This window comes from Talpa occidentalis, unplaced genomic scaffold (assembly GCF_014898055.3).
Source record: "Talpa occidentalis isolate TD23 unplaced genomic scaffold, MPIMG_talOcc4v2.1 talOcc4.7, whole genome shotgun sequence".
Taxonomy (NCBI): Eukaryota; Metazoa; Chordata; class Mammalia; order Eulipotyphla; family Talpidae; genus Talpa; species Talpa occidentalis.
The window spans coordinates 117,926,838-117,948,997 of NW_023605083.1; the positions used below are offsets into that span (position 1 = coordinate 117,926,838).

General features: G+C 51.8%; 1 protein-coding gene across 1 annotated transcript in view; it reads left to right on the plus strand.

The window, feature by feature from the left end:
* Positions 1-15,124, plus strand: part of LASP1 (LIM and SH3 protein 1) — a 35,988-nt gene extending 20,864 nt beyond the window's left edge. Inside the window, exons 4-7 of the mRNA XM_037495388.2 lie at positions 1,229-1,336; positions 9,484-9,634; positions 9,990-10,093; positions 12,358-15,124. Of these exons, the coding sequence (XP_037351285.1) occupies positions 1,229-1,336; positions 9,484-9,634; positions 9,990-10,093; positions 12,358-12,531 (537 nt within the window). The 3' untranslated portion in view covers positions 12,532-15,124. The remainder of the gene's footprint in view (positions 1-1,228; positions 1,337-9,483; positions 9,635-9,989; positions 10,094-12,357) is intronic.
* The last annotated feature ends 7,036 nt before the right edge of the window (positions 15,125-22,160 follow it).

The following is a 22,160-nucleotide window of genomic DNA, read 5'->3' on the forward strand; positions in this document are numbered from 1 at the left end:
TGAGAACAAAGGAGGTTCTGTAACCTTTTAGGAAGGGGAACCCCATGGATGGATGGACTAGGGCTCCAGGAGACAAACAAGTACTTTGGAGGGTGTGCAGAGGAACTGACAGGTGTGGCCATAGTGTGTGTGTGTGTGTGTGTGTGTGTGTGTGTGTGCGCGCGCGTGCGCGCACAAGTGATCGTGTGGGTCAGAGTGTGGCCGGATGGCTCCAGCCTGGGCGCTGCCTGGGCCTCCCATCCTGGAAACTCCCAAGTCCAGGGCCTGGTGTCCTGGACTGACCTGCCTCCGGACAGTGCAGCCCGTGGCGGAAATACAGGCAGCTGGTGGGCGTTGAACAGCTGGCTGCTGGGTGGACGTGATGTCACTGCAAGCTGAGGCAGTATTCTGTCCTGGGGGCATTTCCCACTTCCATTTTGTTCTTGAAAACCCCCAAGGGAGAATAAGATGTTCCTTATATTCAGTTCAGTTAGTGTTAGGGAAGTCCTGACTTGAGTTTCTCTAGTACGCCTTTTCCACGGTGTTCTTGGAAGTGGTGGGTGGTGGGGTTCCTCCTTGGAGCTCGCACCGCTGTTCTGCGGTGCTGTCTCCTCTCTGTCTCCACCCCTGGCCAGTTTCACCTGTCCCGTGGCATTGGCCACAGAAGCCGGCATGGAGCTTCCCGGAAGCCACCAGTTCTGTCTGAGGCTCATTAACGAGCCTCCTTTCTGGGTGCCCACTGTGTCCCTGGGCACAGCCGTCCCTCAGCATCCCTGTGCTTCTGGTGGGTAGGGCTGGCTCCTGCCGAGGGTGAGAGCTGGGCTGTGCAAAGACCCCTCCTTCCTTCCGTCAGGCAGGGGGCAGGCAGGGCTTGTGGCTCGGTGGCTCTGGACATTTGCTGCCGATCCATGTGACCGTGGGCCGGGGGCTTTGCCGCTCTGTGGCTCAGTTTCCTTAACTGCACTAGGGAGCTAATAATAGTATCTCGTAAGGCGTAAACGGCATAGTTCGTGTAAGGCGCTTGGCACTGTGCCTGCCACGCAGGGTGCCCCGAATACATATTAATGTGTTAATACTTTTTTGGCCAAGGCTGCTGCTTTGAGTTGGGGTGTGGGGTGGATGCCGCCACAGTGGGATTTCTGGCCAGAATCTCTTCCCGGCTGGTGGCTGCCTTGGGGGTGGCCAAGGCTGGGGCCCTCCCTGCCCGCCCTGGCTTGACTCCAGCCCTTGTCCCCGCTTGGTATTCCAGGTGCGCTACAAGGAGGAGTTTGAGAAGAACAAGGGCAAAGGCTTCAGCGTGGTGGCAGACACACCCGAGCTCCAGAGAATCAAGAAAACCCAGGACCAGATCAGTAACGTAAGTGCCCTCTAACCACCTGCTGGCCCCTCCCTGCCAGCCTGGCAGACACCAACGAGGCCGGCGCTCTGCTGCTCCTGTTCTCCAGGGCTGCCTTGCTGGTGGCTGCTTGAGCAGAGGGAAGGGAAGGGTTTGGGGGTCCCAGAGGCTTTCTCTCATTTCCTGCTCACTGCCCACATGGCATTTCTGCACTGGGGGTGTGTGCCAGGAGGGCCTGTGTGCTAAATCACCCCCACTTTCTTTGATGTTTTTGTTTTGCTTTTTTCTGCCCTGGAGATTGTGGGTTTCCGGGTCCAGACTGGCAGTTTTGTCTAAGCTCAAAGGTCAAAGTGAAAACTGGGTGGCAGAGATGGGGAGGCGTCGGCCTCTCTTGTCTGCCTCTGGGTGCTGACATTGCAGTCATTTCCGCCCGCCCTGGGCCCCTTCCCCCACCTTGGCTAGCTCTTCCTTCCTGTTTAAAAACCCCAGTCTGCTTTGCCCGCTGCCTCGCACCCCCTGTGCTGGACCTCCTGGGCTGGGGCCGGCCAGCAGTGCCTGGCTGGGTCCGGGCTTGCATGAAAGAGTGGGCGGTACATCGATGGGGCCCCATGGCACCCCTGGCCAGAGAACAGGTCTGGGTTTCCTGCTTGGCAGAACCAAAGACCAATAGCCCATGTGACTCTGAGCTTAAGGGGAGGCAGCTAAGGGGGCTTTGGGCTACGTGGGGCAAGGTGCTGCTATGAGCCACCAGCACAGCACATGGGCTGCAGGCCCACACACGGGTTCTGTGTAGCGTCCTGGGACATGGAGGGGCAGGGAGTGTCCAGCCAGCCTGGGCGATGAGGGCTTGTCCTTGAGGAACTGGGCAAGCAGCTGTCCTCACATCTGGCAGGAAGGCACTGGTGAGCTGCCCAGTGTCAGCATGGGCAGAGGGGCTGGGGATAGAGGCTATGGAGGGCGAGGATTTCAGGTGGCCCAGTTGGCACCCACCCCTGGCTCCACACCCCTCCTGGGATGCTACCTCCTTGGTGGGACACTCCTTCTGAGCTTCTGGGCCTAGTTTAGAGAGGTGCCAGCACAGTTCAGGTGGATTTCAGAAGCCAGGGCTCTTGTCAGGAGAGCCAACCCCTGCCCAAGGTGTGGCTCTCCAACATGGACTGCGACTGACCACGTAAAATAAATCGCTTGCTTAGGTAGAGAGAAAACATGGTCAGAGCTTTCGTGCAAGAGTTCTTAATTTGGAGAGCGTGCAGATATTATCTGTTCTGTTTTATTTTGTAAAGATGCGAGTTGCAGACTTAGCTAAATGGTTTCCATGAGGTTGTTGACTGTTGACCTGCAGTTTGCAATTCATGATGCCCTTGGGCCTGGGTTGGGGGGGTGACGGGGCGGGGCATGCCTCCAGGACTGTGATCCCTGGTCTCCCTTGTCCCCCTCCTCCATAGCTTGTTTTAGTTGCTTCCTTCTCTTTTTCCAGCATTCAGTCCTCTTTGTTTCCTTTTTAAGGTATTAAGATTTTGTTTTTTATAGAATACTTTAAGGTTCACAGCAAATTTCAGGCGAATGTATAGAGATTTCCCAGACACCCTTCCTCCTACTCATACACCACCTGCCCCATCACAGCCTCGCCTGCAGAGTGTACATTTCCATCCATCTACACTGACACATAATCACTCCAAGTCCAGGGTTTGTGTCAGGGCTCGCTCTTGGTGGTATAGGTTCTGTGGGTTTTGAACAAATGTGCAGTGACATGTCACCACAAGGTAGTCCCGTACAGAGTAGTTTCCCTGCCCTAAAACCCTCCTGCTCCACCTGTTCGCCCTCCCAGACCCTGGCAACCACCGATCATGTCACTGTCTCAACAGCTTTGACTTTTCCAGAATGTCATATAGTTGGAATTGCATAGTATGTCGCCTCTCTTGTTACTTCTTGATAAGCTGGGGCCTGGTTTCACACCCCAGAACTTCCTCCTGTGGTTTTTCATAGTGAAGACATTTTGTCTTTTATGGTTGACACTCGCTCCCCCTCTGCAGCCCCAACTCCCCGACACACTCATTGCTTCCAGCCTGTGGGTTTTAGATGGGAGCGGGATGGGGTGGTGGAGTGAGGACAAGTAAGCCCAGTCATCCCTGCCTCCCTCCTTCCTGGAAGGCTTCCAGAAGACTCCACATCCAGCTGATCGCACTGCTCTTCTTCCCCCCGCCTCGTTAATGGAGGTGTTCACATCTGGGCGTCCTGGTCACCGAGCACACTGCGTGCGGCCAAGACATCCACACCGGAGAGATAGCCATCTTATCGCTAACCACAGGCTGCATTTAGCTAATTGCCTTCTGCTCCGAGCTGGGGTGTGGAGATGTCTTGAAGCTGACATGGTTCTGCTTTTGCAGCTTTGGTTGGGTCCTGTGAGGTGTGACCACAAAGCTGGGACTCTTGGTTTTAGTGACTGCATTTAGAATCTTACAGGGGCCTTCACACAGCTGTGAGCATCTCTTGGGAAGGTTTGTTGAAAATGCAGATTCATAGTTCTCTTCCCTGGGCCACCCAACTCAGCATCTCAGAGAGGGCCTCAAGAACCAGCATCTTACACACATCCCCTGGGTCACTGGGCTGCTCACTGACGTCTGAGAACCATTACCTAAGAGTCTGAAAAAGCTTCATCGAGGCCTCAGTCAGAGGGCACCGGGCCTGGCTGCACCCTGAACTCCAGGAGACTCCAGACCACACTTAGAGCCATTACTAAGTTGTTTCACCTCCAGAAAGGCTTGGGAAAGATGCTGTTTAGAAGCCTCCCTTTTGTTATGTAGCTAAATTGGTGTACCTGTATGTCGCTTGCTGCTCACCTCCCAGGTGAGTGTATGAAGTGAGCACCTGTCGTATTTAACTTAATGCTAAGGACCTAGCTGGAGGATCTGACAGGCAGAGATGATGCCTAGTCAGTGAAAGAAACCGCTGGATACAATTAGATACAGAACTGTTTGATATTTACAGGATCACAGAACCATAAACTTCAGAGTTATCCTTGCTACAGACAGAAACTCTTTGCATTTCTATCAGTCAAAAATAATTAGCAGCTTATATTCTTTAAGTTAGCTGCAGTTTTTAGAGTCTGTGCCTAATCAGTAAATAGTTAAGATGAGGAAAGTTCCAGCCCCAGAGTCAAATGGCATGGAAGCAGCCTTGTTGGATAAACCTTAGCTTAATTTTATTTATAGCTCTAATTTCAACTATGCATTTCTAAACATGAGTTTTGTTTTTCCTGATTTTGAACATAGAACATGTGTTCTTTTGTGTCTTGTTTCCTTTGGGTATTGAGATTCCTAGATTGATTCATACATAGATTCATCTATGTATGTTTGCATATAGCTGTAGTTTGTTCTTGTTCATTGCTGTGTAATATTCCCTTTGGACCTTCAACCACATTTTATTGCTCCTGGTGCTCATTGGCCTTTGGATTGTTTCCCCAAGCTTTGGATGTCCTCATATTGTATAGTGGTTCAGGTTTTGATGTGAGGACTGAATTCTGGCACCACTGCTTATCTACCTCCTGAGGCTTGGCTTCCCCATTTGTAAAAGGGGGATGATAAGAATATATTGTTCTTGGACTGGTGAAAAAAGGAAATGATAATTCATGTAGGGGCACAAAATAGGCCCTCAAAAAATAGCAGATGTTCCAAAAATAGACCCTGGCTAGCGAGTTGATTCTTCCATTCAAAACCTGATGACTGTCTGTAGCCGTGATATAGAATCATGTGGGAGTATGATTTGTTTTCCACCACAATCAGAAGAGCAGAAGGTCCAGAAAACAGAACATTTGCTAGCAGAGAAAATGCGTTTTCTTTAGTGTTGGAACAAACTCTCAAGCAGTAATCCCAGAGTTCTGGCCAATAGTGGCCTGGGCCTCTCAACCCCCATGTCCCTGGATCTTGGGGCTCAGTAGAGCCTGTGTCCTTCCATGAGACCCAGGTCAGTTCTTAAGCTGGGGCTCTGCTGACATTTCTGGATGTATGATGACTCCCGTTCGGGGCCTTAGGTGGTCAGAAGTTTGCTGAGCTAGGATCAGAGATCTGCCAGGCCTTTGTAGTCTAGAAAACATTTCTTTTCCTATTGGATGTAGAAAGCTCTTTTAATGTGCCTGTTTGCTTCACATACTTAGGCAGGTCAGCAAAACAATAGCAGTGTGCTCATTTGCTGGGGGAGGGGAGAGAGAGGCGGCAGGGCCAGGCACCGCCTCTGTGTTCCCTTGCCTGGCACCCTCTTCTCTCCAAGTTACTGTGACCCTCTGACCAGCCTCCTTGCTGAGAGTGAAAGCGGATGCTATTAATATTTGTTCCAGAAGAGAAGACTTGAACTGGGACTAAGAGCAGACTTGGGTGTGGGGTCACCTGTTCCCCGTCTGCTCTCAAGAAAGAGCCCCTCTGGTTGTGACTCTGTCCTATGTTACCAACCTCAGCCCTTAGCTGGGGAAAGCTATGCTGCAGGACATCATTTAACTTGGGAGCTTTATTTTCCTATTCTGTAAAATGGAAATTATAGTGTAGCTGTCCGACTTGTATTTAGGTTGATTATTGCCAGAGCCAAGGGCAATAATATGTAAAGAGTCTTTATGAATTCAATGTGAAGAGCTGAGTAAATGAGGAGGTTATTCATGTTAATAAACAACAGGTGATGCCTGCAGCCATGGGGGCAGGATTTTGTGTTCAGGCTGCCACTACGCCATCTGCCTGCATCAGCTGGCCCTGGTTTGATAAATATTTACCCAAGAGTAGGGCCTCTTTAAGCAGCTACTTGTGGAATCACATATGTCCATGCTTGCTTTTAGCTCTAGGGTTTGGTTAGGCACTGTAGGGGCAGGAGGACACGGAGCAGGTTTTCTAATCCAGCAGACTGGGTAAAGGAGGAGAGAGTGAGTCCTGGAGCCCTCAGTGGCTTTTGTAGGCTTTTATTGGGATTTACCAGGCACACAGCAGGCAGGGGTGCTGGGGGGGCCGGGAGGCTGACAGGCCTCCCAGCCCCCAGCAAGTCTTCACTCTCTCTGGGCTCTCCGGCCTTCTCTCTGCTTCTCTCATGGTTCCCTGCTTCTATGTTTCTTCTTTGCTGGCGTCCCCGTGACACCACCCTTAAAAGCCCAGTCTTAGCCCAGGTGAATCCCATCTACCTATGCCCACACCCTACTCCAGGTGCCCGCCATCAGGCATGCATTCAGGACCACAAGGATCCATCATCTGTCCTGATGGCGGGAGGGCAGAAAAGCCTGATACTTTTTACCTTACACTACAGGCACCTAGAGCGAGTTGGGACTGTCTGGGAGTGCACAGTACCGTGGCCTCATTTACAGACAAGGAAACTGAGGCCCAGAGTGGGAGAGGCCACATGAGTAAGGGAAGGGCTCTTGATCCCCCAGGGTTGTGCCAAAGGTCACAGATAGGGGACCCACGCTGGGTCTTAGTCCCTTGGCAGGGAGGGAGCTGGCACTAGACATACCCTTTTCCCCAGGGTTCTCTGTCACCTCATCATTAGCTTAGATAGGGTCACACCTGAGAGAGAGGGGACTGTCACCCGGGGTAGCTGTACCTCTAGTCCACCTCCTGCACCCACGGGCCCCGTGACAGCCTCTGTCTGCCTCCACATTGGCGGGTCACTGGCTCCCTGGACCAAGCCTCCTTTCATTAACAGAAAGTAAACACGGGAAGCTGACCTTTCCCACCCCAGGACAAAAGTCGGAAGGGCAGTTGCCTTGTGAGCCTGGAGGCCTCAAGAGGATTGTCCCCTTTCCTTGCCCCCGCTCCACCCACCAGCAAATGGGGGCTACTAAGGGGGTGGAGGTGGGGGAGATTCATCTTTTGCCCATGTCTTAGGAATCCGTGAACAGGGCACTGGCCCTTGTGTCTGAGAACTTCACCCCTGCTTGCCCTTCCTAGTGGGAGTCGGGGGCTCCTCTGGGTTCTCAGTCTGGCCAGGGTGGGCAGCTGCCCCCTCAGGAATACACTCAGTGTGTTTCACCATTCGGGTGTGGGGCCCTGCTTGGGCATGAGGGAAGGGGCAGGGAGAAGCGGGGGCTGGTCCTGATCTGAACCCCTAAGTGAGACTCTGTGCCTCCAGACCAGACCCTTCCCGGGCCAGTCCTTCCAGCCTAGGCTGCGGGGACTGACCCACTGACCGTCACTCAGCCAGCGGCAGCACGCAGGTGCTCCCAACTGGCCGGTGCTCCCAGCTGGCCAGTGCTCCCAGCTGGCCATGGCTCAGACCTGAGCTTCTGATGCAAGCCCTGTCCCGCCAAGTGTTAACCCCTGCCCTCCATGCAAAATGAATTCCAGGGGCATGGGAGGGGCCAGGGAGTAGGCAGCAGAGAAAGTGGGAGTGGATGGCCAAAGGGGACTGCCCGGGGCCAGGGGGTGGGGGCAGGTTTTGTCCCTCTTCTTTCCCTGACCTACCGCCCCCATCCCCACCCTATTTTCCACGAGATAATCATAGGGAAGGTTCCTGGTGGACCAGGAAGTGAGAACCAGTTTCCAGTCAGGTGGCCTGAGGCCTACAGAGAATTCAGGACCTGGGCCTGCCTGAGACAGGACCAATTTCTCAGTGTCCTGCTTTCCGAGTTTCCTCTAGGGGGTGTGGGGAGCTATTCTGTCACTCTCTGTCCCACTTCCTCTTCCCCTACCCCCAGGTCAGCCCAGCTTTCCTGAACACTCAAACTGCAGGCCTTAGCACCTTCCTGAGCCGCTTCCCACCCCACGGGGGGTCTTCTAGGTGGGGTTTGGGCTGCGTGCCCCTGGAGAGTGCAGGGGAAACGCTCAGGTCTTCTCGCTTGAGCTCCTTTTCATCTTACACTTTCAAAAATTCGTGTATTTTATGTAAGTTTTACAGTATGTGTTCCTTATCTGTCCAGTAGGACTGTCATTTATAAAATAGATGTAATTTAGGAGGATCGTGCTAACGTATATTTTACTGACAGGAGTGTGCATAGCTGAGGTTAGCAAACTTTCTGTGAAGGACCAAATAGTAACTATTTTAAGTTTTGTGGGCCGTGTGGCTTCTGTCCCAGCTGCTGGGTTCAGGTGACAGCTGAGAGCAGCCACAGATGACAGGTAAATGAAGGGTGTGGCTGTGTGTCGATGAAACTTTATTTTTGGACAGTGAAATTTGGATTTCAGCAAAATTTCATGTGTCATGAAATATTCCTCTTGATTTTTCCCTGCACATGTTAAAATGTTTAGGAACCACTCTGCTCAGGACCATGAGCATGGCTGAGGGACTCAGCCAGGGGAGCTTTTGCTAAATTCAGACTCACCTGGGGAGCGTTCAATAAATTCCCCTTTTAGAACCTCGGCCCTGATTTTGCAGGATCTGTGGAAGGCCTTGGAACTTGAATTCTAGCAAGCAATTCAGTGGGGTGGAAGCAGATTTTAAGAGCAGAAGCTCTGGAAGGTCTCCAGGATCCTGATCTGTTTGACGCTACCAGCCTTTGCTGAGTGCCTGCGGTGTGTGGCTTCCCCGGGCCTCATTTTGCTCATTTTTGGAATCTGACAAGAGGAAGAGTCCATCTCTAAGAGAAGGAGCACCTTTAGGAAGCACTAAGCATTTCCTGTCCAGGGATGCTGGGTCCTCGGCAGAGCATCCCTGGACTCTGGCTCTGCAGGTGGCATCTGCAGAGGCAGAATTGATTAGGAATCAATCACTTTGCTTGTCAGTGCCTTCATTTCCTTTGTGTCTGTTAAACGGGGGCTGTCATTTATAAAATAGATGTAATTTACCTATCATCTCATAGGTGCTGACAAGATAAGTAAGCCTGGGATATAGAGCACCTAGCACTGTGTCTGACACCTAGTAGGTAATCATTAAGCAGGAGCTGCCACTACTGACCCAACAGGAAGCTGGGGAGCCCCAGTTTCTGCTGTGGACAAAAATCACAACTCACACTCACCTGATGCTTTGGTTTACATGCCCTTTTACAGCTCTCATCTCCTCACCTCCTCCAGCAATGCCTGAGGTAGACACCATTTTACAGAGGTGTTCATTGTGGCTCAGCAAGGTTAAGTAGCTTGTCCAAGAGCAGACAGTTGCTCCAACCCCAGCAGAACCTGCCTCTCTCTACCTCTTCCCTCCCAGGATTGTGAGTGGCTCTGTGGGTTTGCTGTGGGTTCTTCATTCAGGGCTTTCTGCCTCTGCAGATAAAATACCACGAGGAGTTTGAGAAGAGCCGCATGGGCCCCAGCAGCGGGGAGGGCTTGGAGCCTGAGCGCCGAGATTCCCCGGACAGCAGCAGCTACCGGCGGCCCCAGGAGCAGCAGCAACCTCACCACATCCCAACCAGTGCCCCAGGTGAGACTGCAGCCTGTGTGGGCAGAAGTCCCGAGACCAGGCCAGCTACAGGTGGGAAGATGTTGGAGAGACGCCTGTGCGCTCACATATGCTTATACATGTGCACACATCAAACCCTCAGGTCCCATCCTGAGTGCCCAGGGCATGAGTCCCGGGCAGGGCCTGTGCTAGGCCCCAACATGATGGGGGAGAAGAGCTACTGCTGCAGAAAACAGCACCCACCAACATGCACCCACAGATGTACGCCTTTGAGAAGTGGGGTTGAGCTAGTTTGTGGGCTTCATGGGGGAAGACAGGGGCTGGAGGGGCTGGGTGTGACAAGACAGTTTCTGAGCCAGTCCCGTCTGTCTTACAGTTTATCAGCAGCCCCAGCAGCAGCCGGTGGCCCAGTCCTACGGTGGTTATAAGGAACCTGCAGCCCCGGTCTCCATGCAGCGCAGCGCCCCAGGCGGGGGCGGGGTGAGTAGCCCTGGTTTGAGGAGAAACTGCAGAGTTTGGAGGTCAGAGACCAGAGGTCAGAGGTAGTTGGGCCTAGAGAAGGACTTCTGGACATAGGTCATGGATTCTCCTTGGAAAACCCCTTCCAGAAGGCTTGGCTTCCCCTGACCTTTGACCCTGGCTCCAGTTGTCATCTGTTAGTAGTGTAGTGTAGTGGGCAGAGCCCTGGGCTAGGATTAGGGCCTGTCTTCCAGCACCTGCTATACCCTGGGCAGGTCAACTCCAGCTACCAGGGGGTGTGCAAGGCATACATTTCTGCTTGAGGCCTTCCAGACCCAGGCCCTGCTTCCCAGTCTTGAGAATAACCACCCCCCCCCTTTCAGATCAGCGTGCCTCTGGGGGGCCCTCCCAGACCATCCCATGACACCATGACACTTGTATCACTGGGTTCCTTCACAGTACTTTTTCAGACTTAAAAAAGTTCCCTGTTAACTTCTGTGTGTGTTCCATGGGCTTGACTGCCGACAAGGTGTCCCTTTCCTTGAGTGAGGCACAGGGCGAGCACTTGTCAGCTGGGCTGAGTAAATGAAGGAGCCACGTAGGAAGTGGGGCAAGACAAGGCTTGTCAGCCCCTGGCCTATAAGTCTGGCTCCCCCGCCCCCTCCCCGCTGGCACTGGGCTCCCCCCATGGATAGCGCCTCTGAGCTGGGTGCAAAGTAGCTCTTGGAGGAGGGGAAACAATTCTTAGAGACATAAAATAGCCAGAGATAAAGGCCTGCTGCTACCTCCTGCTCTGGACACGCAAATGAAGGCGCATCAGTGGTGGGTGGGGTGCTGGGTGGACCCAAGAATTTGTATGAAGGGTCAGGTTCCAGTCCTTCAGACACTTACTAAGCCTGACAATACTCAGGATTCTGAATAAAAGAACCCCTTCCTGCTCTCTGGAGCATTTATCCTCCCAGGCAGGGAGACAGATGCGAAAGCCATAAATAAGCAGGTATATGGTGTAAGGTCAGGCCGTGCATGTGCTGTAAAGAAAAAGATGGTGGGGGTGGGGTGGGGTGGGGGTTGAGCGAAACCTCAGTGAAGGGAAGGCGTGAGCGGTGCAAGCAGCACTCAAGTGCCAAGAGCTTCCCAGGCCTCTGCGGCAGGTGTATTCTAGGCAAGGTCGAGGATCAGCAGGAAGGCCAGTGACTGGAGAAGGGAAGTGGGTGAAAGATGGCGCCCGGTCATGTGGGGACTCGTGGGCCACAGGGAAGGCCTTTGTGACTGGTGAGCTCTGCGTAGTCACAGGGTCTGACTTGTATTTTTGAAAGACGGCTCTGGAAGCGATGTTGAGAAGCAGCAGCAGGAGGCTGAGGCGGAGAGGCGAGCTGGGAGGCTCTTACAGGATACAGGTGTAGATAGTGGTGGCTGGGCCAGAGAGACAGAGGCAGACACCGAGGTCGTTTGGGGGCCGGTGGAGCTGGTTCCTTCTACTTGAAAGGCTTGAAATGTAGTGTGGAAAAGGATCGGGACCTTTGAAGAATTTAAAGCCAGAGAGTAACATGCTTGGGTTTGCATTTGCAAAGATCCCGAGATCACGGTGGGTGAACAGCTGCAGAGGGGAGACCAGGGACTGGAAGCTGAGGGTCGGAGCAGGGATCTTAGAAGCGGGCGTGGAGAGGTGGGGGCACATCAGAGGCTTCCCATTCAGCCCTGGACCCTCATCTCTTGAGCCTTATCTCAGGACCTGGACTTGGGGACCAGGAAGGCTGAGCACCCCCTCTAGACAAGTCAAGTCGAGGGCAGGTCAGAGGCGGTCATGACCTTGGCCACCCCAAGACCCAGAGGTGGGGTGTCAGCCAAAGATTTGGGCTGAGATTGGAAGGTAGACCCTGATAGACACCCCTGTCACCTGGAGAGTCTTCTCCCGAGAAGAGGTCTCCGCCTGAACTTGGGAGTGGAGCAGACGCCTCCCAGCTTCAGACACGAAGAAGCACTCGAGCTCACGTGCAGATGACAGCCTGCGGGGCTTGGCACATCTTTACTGCCCCGCGGGTGTCCTGCATTCGGAGGTGGCGGGCAGAGAGGCCCTCACCTCCCCCCTTACCTTGTGCCTGACCACTTCGTAGATGCCAAGTCTGTTATTAAAAGGGTGATGGTTCTCAGGAAGTGCCTCAGAGGTGACAACAGCGGGGGCGGCTGGCCCTTCCTTGCCTCCCAGGTCCCCTCTCCCCTGGCCGTCTGGGGTCCCTGGGCAGGGGGCTGTGTCCCGCGCGGCTGACTGTGCCCCACCCCTGCAGAAGCGGTACCGCGCCGTGTACGACTACAGCGCGGCCGACGAGGACGAGGTCTCCTTCCAGGACGGGGACACCATCGTCAACGTGCAGCAGATCGACGACGGCTGGATGTACGGGACCGTGGAGCGCACCGGCGACACGGGGATGCTGCCGGCCAACTACGTGGAGGCCATCTGAGCCCGCCGCGCCGCCCCGCCCCATCGTCCAGTGCATTCCACGGCATCGCATCGTCCGGGCCGGACTGCCCGTCAGTGTCTGTTTTTTTAAGTCCGCGACAGCTTCTTTCTGCCCACCCTCCTCCTGCTTCTGCCAAGCGAAGCCTTGTTCTGCCGCTCCTGCGGGCTCCTTCCTCTGGCAGGTTTTCTCCTTGACCAACCTCTTGGTTTTCTCTCTGAATGGAACAGGTGTGGGCCTCTCTGGGGGAGGGCTGGTCTGGAATGGGGGACCCATCAACTCCCAGGTCTCTGTCCTCTCTCTCGCCCACCCCTCAGACTTTCCCGCTGCCCTTCTCACACACTCAAACATTCCAGGGCTGGTGAGCCCAGGCCCCCTGAGCCCCAGGGGGAGGGGCTTCCTACACTCCCACAGGGATGGGGAGCAGGTGGGGGCGGCCTTTGTGTAGGGACCAGCGAGAGGGGCTTTGCCTCTGCTTCTCAAAGACGGGCCGCTGGGCCTCCCCACCCGCGCCTCTCTCCAGGACAACAGCGGAGGTGAATTCTCGCCTCGGGATGCATTCATCTCTCCCCGCACGTGTTCCTTCTCACACTGTGATTCTGCTCTCCTGCCCGTGCAGGCCTCGTGTGGACAAGGAGCTCCCCGGGAAGCTCAGCTCGGGTTGTTCTTGCCTTTCTGACTGGGAGGGACAGCTGCAGGAAGGAGGGGGACAGGGTATTCTCTCCGCCGCCCTTTTTCCTGAGTCCCACCTCCGGTCTCCAGGACCCCTGGCTTGGAGCTGCAGTCCTGAAAGGTGGGGCCAGGAAAGGAGCCTCCCAGTCTATGCCAGCCCAGAGCCCCGAGATCTGGGTCGGGTGGGCCACTCTCCCCTGCTCCTCACTGGAAGGCAAAGGGCCTGCCCAGGACCCTCCCCAGGATGTGTGTGCGGGGGAAGGCGAGGTGGTGAGCTGGCGCATGCCCTCCTGCAGGAGACCTGCCTTCCCCTGGAGTTTTTCTGAAAACCCAGTGAGAGGAAAGGGCCCTGGGGAGAGAAGTTAACTTATGTTTTCTTTGGAGTGAAAATTCCTCCTCTTCCTCTGTCCCCCTAACAGAGGACGCCCACCTTTCCATGTGCAAGGGGATGTTGGGGCCTTGGCTTACGGTGTTGGGGGAGGCTCTGTGGCCCCAGGCATGTTCTCTTCCCCATCTCTGTCCCCTGGGCTGCAGAATAGGGGGCCAGAGGGCCCTGTTCACCCATACTGTGGGTGTCTCACTCCAGGGCCTCTCCCCCTAAAGCCCCCTAGATGCAGAAGGAGAGCTTCCCAGGCCTATAAAACTGGAAGCACAGACCCCGGATGAGGAAGGGAATGATGGTGCTATCTCCAAGTCCCTTGCTCACTCTCTGGTGGCTGTGACCCTCCTTGCCGGGCTGTCTTCATCTCTGGGCTTTCTTGTCCCCCCTCACCCTGCTCTCATTTTCACTGAGTCCAACCAGGCCCCCAGCCTACTTTACATCCTGTGTCCTGCAGGGAGGGCGGGGGCTGATGGTGCTGGCATAGTCACAGTGTCCTGGGGGTGTTTTTACCAACTGCTTTTGAGTTTACTTGGGGACACATCCCAAATCAGAAGACCGAGGAAATGACTGGAGGAGCCCCTGTCCCCCCAGTATGTCTGCATGGGTAGTGCAGACATACTGGGCAATGAGGGGGCAGGGAGGGAGCTGGTCTATTCCTTTTCCTTTGATCTCAAAGCACAACACAGATTCTGGGACCAAAGGTCAGAGACACATCCAGCTGAGGGCCTGCAGGGGAGGGTGTAAGGGCAGAGGGAGGGCCAAACAGCAGCCTGTTTTCTTTCGACTTCATCTTTGAAAACAAGGCAAGCGGACCACTGGAATCTTGCTACCAGCCCCTTACTCCTCCCATCCTAAAAATAGGGGAACTTTTCTGGTAATCCCCAGAGAGAAGAGGGACTGTCACACTGGTGCTGAGGGACCCAGGGGCTGCTGGGAGTCCTTGTTCCTTTCCACAGTCATCCATCCCTAGAAGAGCACAGAACGCGGGCTGGGCCGAACCCCAGCCTCTCCTTATAGTTCACGGTTTATTCCCAGGAAAGGAGAGGAGTCAAAGCTAGACTGTGAATATAACTTTAGTGGAACAATAATAAAAGGCAAGAAGCCCAATGGTGAGAAAAGTGAATTCTCTCAACACTGCTTCCTGTTTTCTTCCTCATGTCCCTCCAGGGAAAACTTGGTTGCTTAATTTCTGCCTTTTTTCCCTCACATATGCACTTTTGGGCCCCCTCCTTTCTTTTTACTAGCTGGAAAAAAAAAAAAACCACCCCACAAACCTGTATTTAAAAAGAAACAAATAACCATGTGCGATTTGTGTCCAAACATTTCATCGTGTGTGAAGCCGTCCTTTCATCTTTCTACTTGGGGTGGTTGTCCTTTCTTGATCTGTTTTGGTCCCCTCCCTCGTGGGCCTGTGCTTGGGAATCAAACCTTTCTGGATTAGGATTCCGAACATTTGACTTGGACCACAAGTGAATCTTTCTCCTGGTGACTCAAATAAAAGTATAATTTTTACCTGCGGACTTGGTTTTCTCCCTGGCTTTGCGGTGCTGCTGTGTGTGTGCATCTTGTTAGGGGACATTGACCCATTGTCCTACAGGGAGAGAAAGAACGTTTGGAAGCCGGCAGCATGGGAGGAAGGGAGAGGCACTTTGCCGGCTCTCCGATGGGGCCCTGGGCTCAGAGAACGCACCCACCTACCCACCTGGGTGACACTCCGAGAAGCTTCCCTGAACTCCCATGGTCTCCTACAGTTTGCCTCCCTTGCCTGTGCCCCGACCTCCCCACCAGCCAGTCTAGTCACAGAGCAGGCCAGGGTGAGGCTTACAGACAATTGTTGCACTAATGAATGAGCTCAGCTTGGGGCAGTTTTAGGTGCCTGGCATAGTAGGAGCTTGCACATCTGAAGACTGGAATGACAGGGCCTGGGACAGTGCAATGGGATGAGAAGGCCATCCCATCCAGAGCAGTTTACAACGCCTTACCAATCTTCAACACGTCCCTTTTACCTTTGGTCTCACTGAGAGAACTGTTGCAATAACCATCTTACACATGGGATTCCAAGAGACCCAGAAAAGCTGTGGTTTGGTGGAAGCTGCACAACCCAGCAGCAGGGCTGGAGTTCTAGGACTTTGTCACTGGGCACTGCCTCGCCACAGTGGATGGGACCCACGCCCTTCACACCTCTCATGTCAGCATCTCCCAGGCCCCCTACCTTGCTCCAGGTTCCCTGGACCTGACCTCTGACCAGAAAGCCAACCACCTCCCCTCTTGCTCTGCAGGGCTGGGAAGGGAGACAGCAGCGGAGAAGGAATCCAGGCCCTTCCACCCCAGCTTCATGCTGCCATTGGCCTCCTGTGCAGATGCTTCCCTCCTGGGGCTTCCGAAGGCTTCTGATGTCTGGATAGCAGCAGGGTGCAGAGGGGAAGGGCTTTCTCCAAAGTGAGTTTTTATGGTGCAGAGAAGGATGCTGCTGAGTCAGCAGGGCCAGATCAGAGCAGGGAGTGTCAGGCAGCTCGGGATAATTAAAGACAGCACACACCTGCTCCCCGCCCCAGGCCTGGTGGAAGGAACTCAGCTGGTGAATCTTGCCTCCTATTGGCCTTCTCCCTGCTTTGTCTGCAGAAATTCAGCCCCTTCTCCCCAGAAGCTGTGCTTCATTCACTTTCTGAGTAACTTAGGGAGGACTTGGGAAGATATGAGGAGGTAGTCTGCTTGGGAGGGATTCAGTGCCAAGTGTCCGGGCCCACAGAAAGCTCTATACTCTGCCTCCTGGGCACCGGCCAACAGAGGAGTTTCTAGACCCCCTTTTAGAAGTGACCTAAGTTCCTGAGGCCTAGCATGAGGAGGGGGTTACCATTGCACTTACCCTGAGATCCTTTAGTTCCTTAGAACTATTTGGGGTAGAACCAAAGGTACTAGGCCTCAAAAATGTCACAGGGTGTAGCAGCAGGATGAGCACAGGGCAGGTCACCAACCTAGTGGCAAAAGACAAGATTATTGGCACCAGCAGATGATCTACCACTTCTGCTGCCGAAGGCACTGCTCATGCAAGCGGGGAGCAACTCAGACATCTGCCGTCACATGCCAGGAGCCGTCAGGCTTCCTGGCCTTCTCCAAATGTGGTCTCGGCCACAAGCCACACCGCATCCACCCCCAGGATGCGCTCAATCTTGGATTGGCGATTCTGTACTTTGGGGGTATCGCCCAATCCTCAGGGTTGCTGTCTGCGGTCATTCCAACACTCGGCTTCCATAGCCACCAATGCGACACACAGACCCCTGCTCTCAGGCCAACCCACTGCACATGCACGTGGGTGGGGGATCTGTGGATACAGCTCTTCATGCGGCCTCTCTTGGGTCCCCTCTTTGGCTGTGGGTGCCACAAGACACGTTCCCAATGACGGGTTCCTCAGCTCCTCACCCTCACTCAAAAATGAGCGGTGCATCACCCACAGGTGATTTTCAGAGACTCACTGGCATTCTTCAACATATTTAGGCTGTTTAACAGCCGCTCAGGGCTTCCCAATCTCAGCACCAGCTTTCGCCTAAGTTGGCTTTTCCTCTGCCTGGCTGCAGAGAACTTGGCGAGGTTTCCTCCCTCAGCCAGTCGTGGGCTCTTCTACCAAGGCCCACCAGCCATGCCTTAATTTTTATCTCCTGGGGTTTATAAACAACACCATCCATCCCCAGGGTCCCCCAAAACATAACCTGCCTAAGTTCCTCCGTAAGTCCATCAGTTTTTTTTTTTTCCTTGCGTCAGCACTGGCAAGCTCTGAATCATGGTCCTCTTTCTTCATGGACTATTCTGCTGCCTCGGGTCGTTGGCTGGTCCTTGCAGGCCGTCTCCTCCTCCAGGAAAGGTCTTGTCCCACAGCTCCCGGACCTTGTCCACCTCCTGTGCTGCCATGACACCTCCAGCGTTGTCCAGTCTCAGTCTGCTACTCCTCAGTCCCTCCTGAGGTCTTCACAGGACTCCACACCGTCTGCATGGAATCATCTTGCCGACTTACACCAAACATAGCGGTGGGAGGCCACAATGCCGGGTCTCCATCACCCAAGTAGACGGGCCAAGGAGGAGTCCTGAAGCCCTCGGTGGCTTTTGTGGACTTTTATTGGGATTTACCTGGTACACGGCAGGCTGGGGCGTCTGGGGGGCCGGGAGGCTGGCAGGCCTCCTAGCACCCAGCGAATCTTCACTCTGTCCGGGCTCTCTGGCTTTCTGTTGTGGCCTTTGCTTCTCTGCTCCTTTCGCTCTTTTGTTCTGTTGTTCTGCTCTCTTGCTCTGCTGGCTTCCCGTGACGCCGCCTTTTTAAGCCCCGGTCTCTCAGCCCAGGTGTACCCACCTACATATGCCCACCCCCCCCACTCCAGGTGTCTGCCATCAGGCATGCATTCAGGACCCCAGGGATCCATCATCAATCCTAATGGTGGGAGGGCAGAAAAGCCTGATACTTTTTACCTTACGCTACACAAGGAATTTTATAAATTTAATAGGAAACAAGACATAAAGAGATATAAAAACACAAGACGTAACTAAACACCCACCACCCAACTTAAAAAATAAAACATCTATTTCTCCTTTCCCCTTGGAAGATGCCAGGTGAGTGCATTTCTAGAAACTCTTAACTCTCTGGGCAGAATGCTGTGCTGAGCTCTCTGAAGTGCGTGTAAGAGAACAAGTAGGTGGTGGTAGCCACAGGGAGACAAAGGAGTAGTCTGCGGAGGGACAAGGGACAGCTGATGCTCACCCAGTAGGTGGGGTGAAGTGAGCAACAGCCTGGTGGCTGGGCAGTGCAGGTAGGCTAGGGTCTTTCGGACTCACAGGGTGGGCTGGGCTGGAGCTGGACACCGACATACAGGCTTGCTTAGTTTTGAATCTTGGTGCCAGCCCTGTCCCATGGAACATCAGGAAGTTCCCAGTCCACTGAGCCTCCTCTATAGACAGCATGTGGGGAGGCTGAAATGACACCGTCTGTGCCATGTCTGGATGTCTGGCACAGCCTAGGAATCTCATACAAGGCAGGCACTACACCCCAGAGGAGCCAACCTCAACTGGCACCAAGCTTTTGCCTAGGGTTCCTCTATAACCAGACTGACAACTTGCCCACGGTCCACCCAACTCCCAACCATTATCTTTCTGAGATAATTTGCCAGGGACGAGTGAGAGGAAAAAGGAAGACAGGCAATCAGGACCATTCCTAGGGGTTCTGGCTGGAGAGCGGATCTCCTCCCACGTCCATATCATGCAGACTCACTTAGATTCAGAGGGGTGGGATTGGGTTCCTGGGGGAAAATTGAGCCTCTTCAGATCCTCCTGGTCTAAATCGGGCAGTTCCCTGGTTACCGGCTCCGGGCTCTGTGATTGGTTGGCTGGGGGGTAAAGGCTGATGGAGCTGCAGCATCCCTGAGTCTCGGGACCTGGGAGGGGGAGGGGACGGAGGGCTGAACCGTGAAGGGAAGAGGGAGCCATTTCTCTGCGCTGAGTGCCACCTCCGTGCTCCCGGCTCGCATTTCCCCGGAATCCAGAGGCCTCATCAGCCAAGGCCTCCGCAATGCTGGATATTTTCATCCTGATGTTCTTTGCCATCATAGGCTTGGTCGTTCTGTCCTACATTATCTATCTGCTGTAGTCCTGCAGCTGCGGCGGGGAGGCGCTGACCGGCTCCGGGGCAAGGATGAAGCTGCCGGGCGAGGCACCCTGCTTGCTGACGCACCCGTGGATTTTTGCTGCTGGTCATTATTTCGGGTATTGATTCAAAAACAAACTGAAAGCGATCCTATTTTCCTTTTTTTTTAACCTTCCTCAAACGCATTGCTGTGGCATTTCTCGGACCCCTCAGAAAAGAATGCCAACTTCCTTCTTTCGGATCTAGTTTAAAATAACAAAATTTTAAATTAAAAGCAAAACCCATAGAGTGTGGGATTTTTCGGTAGAATGGGTTGGGAGTGCTGTGCATGGTGGGGGGAACTATTCTTTTCTAGTTTTTCCTTAAAGTTAGGTGCTCAAACTCCAAGATGGCCATTTTCTACCAATAATTGAAGGCAAAGCACTTCTTTATGTCAACAGAGTGGTTTACAATTATGCCTGCATCGTTGCATCGATTAATTAATTAGTGACTCACCCTCACTGGATGATGAGACAGCTAGTGAAATTTACTGGGGAGTGGGGTTTGGGATGACATGTTCATTCTTTCCAAACTATGGGGTTTGGTGGAGAGGAGAGAAGAGATCCTAATTCTTAGTTCATGAACAGCATCTGGGAGCTGGTACCTTTGGGATCTGGTTCCTTTGCCACCATTCCCATCTGAACGGTTTTGTGTCTGGATTTCCCACAGCTCCTGGTTTCCAGTCCAACAAATGACCTCACCTCAACTTCTTCCAGAGTCTTCCAGATATGGTTAACCCTGATCAAGCTGAGATCAGAGGCAGAGGCACTCGTCTGGGACATCAGAAATTCATGAGCATGGCTGACAGATGCTACGTGGGTTTGAGCTGTAGATAGAGGGTGTCGAGAATGCACGGAGCTGAAATGTAGACTCATTAAAATTAAATTGTAGACTGCTCAAAAATTCATTTCTATAGCCTTTCCTGAGATCTGAATGCAATTGCATATTGTGCTCAATGTGTTGTTCACTTTCTCTTTCACTTGCAGGGGTGCCCTTGAAGGTTCAGGAGCACATTGTGGGTCTTCATCAATGAAGTTGTCACTTTATCTTTAGAGATTGCCCAATCTGAGGTTGAGTGGTTTCCCTTGTCTTACTCTTTAGCCAGAAGGAACTTGTTATTTGACTTTTTAAGATTTATCACATCTTCCCCTCTTGTGCCCCAGCTTCTCATTTTAAGGCAGTAACAGTTTATATGGTACTCATTCTTTATGTCTGAATGATTTATAAATTATTAAAACAAACTTCTTATTTGAAAGAAAAGAATCTCTTACCCCAAATGAAAGTTTTTTTTTATATTGTCAAATGTTCCTTTTCTGAAAACAAAAACATAAACTTCCAAGATATTTCTTTATCCAATTAAGATTGAGGAAACCAAATATTCTGGGGTCCAGAGCAGAATTAGGGCCCAAATCTGTAGTATCTATTCCTTTGAGAAGCCCATATTATTTGTTCTACATTTGATTTTTCTTTCTAGCTTAAAAATAAATGAGAAAATATAACTCGTTTTTACTCATAACATTGTATTCAATTTCCATGTTTTAAAAAGAAAGAAAATTGAGGCAGTAAGATATATGCAACAATTTAAATGGAAAACTTGCATTTAAAAATTCTGGTTAAAAAAAACTATTTTAAAAGCTGTCTTGGTAATAAATTATGTGACCTTCAATAAGTTACTTGACCTTCGGGGCTTCAGTTTATGTTGATAAGTGAAAGACTTGGACTAGAAAATTGTGAATGTCCCTTTCTTTTTAAAAATTCTACAATTCTCAACTGCATTGTTTTTGGAAAGTATACCTTTGAGACAGAATTCCCATGGAACAAACTCTTATAGTTTACCAGTAGTCCCCTTTTCTTCTCTCCTAACACAACAAAACTCAACTGCAAAACTTCTTTTGGCACCAAAAAATAATCCCATTGTGAGGAGAAAATGACAATGCTCAACTACCCCAGACATATGTCAGTGATAATTTGCCCAAGCTGGTTAGGGAATATTAATAAGAGCAACACGACTTGGTGGTAAGTAACAAAGAGGCCGTCTGACAGATATACCCATGCAGGAAGCGTGGCTGAGAACATGCTGGCATTCAGCGGCATCTTGAGGGTCTGCAGAGTCCTTGAGGTGACAGGTCTCACTACAACTTTCCTCTGACTCTGGCCTAACCTTGTATTTCAAACTAAACTTTCCTACATGAAGTCAGGGTAGCAGTTCTATATCCTTATCATAGTAATTAGGACAAACGTCACTGTTTTGGAGAGGCCCAAGTTATCCGTTAATCATGGTGTGTGTCTTCATAGTATAGTCTCTAGCCACACTCTTAAGTCTTTGATGAGGTCAAGGTTCTCTGCCTGAAGCCATATGAAATTGAAATGACTAATCAATTTAACGAAAAAAATCTGCCAATTTCAGGTATAATGCAGTAAAATATATCAGGCAATGGGTGCACTATAAGGGCAGCAAGATTACCTATCTTTTCAGTGACTTGTGAAATAAAATGATTTTAAAAAGTAAATACATTTTGGAAGAATTTTTATGATTTGTGTTTATATTCATATAATATGTGAGTTTATAACAGAATTTTGCTGTTAATCATTTCAATAAATTTTTTTTAATTCCACATTTAAACCATTTGTATATTGGCAATCTAAAACCTAATAAAACACTGAAAAGTTTACTAATTATGTATTATAAAATTTTGTATAAATTTTAACAAGTCTGTGATAAGAGTAATTATGGCCTATAAAATTGGGATTTTTCTTGCCCCCACATCACCTATAGATTACTTAGAACAAAAGTAGTGTCTAGAGTTATCTAATGGAAATAAACTTTCTCTGGGTTGGTAATATAAGTTCAGGAACATAGAAAATAGAATCATGATTATAAATATTATTATTACTATTATGGTTATTATTGTT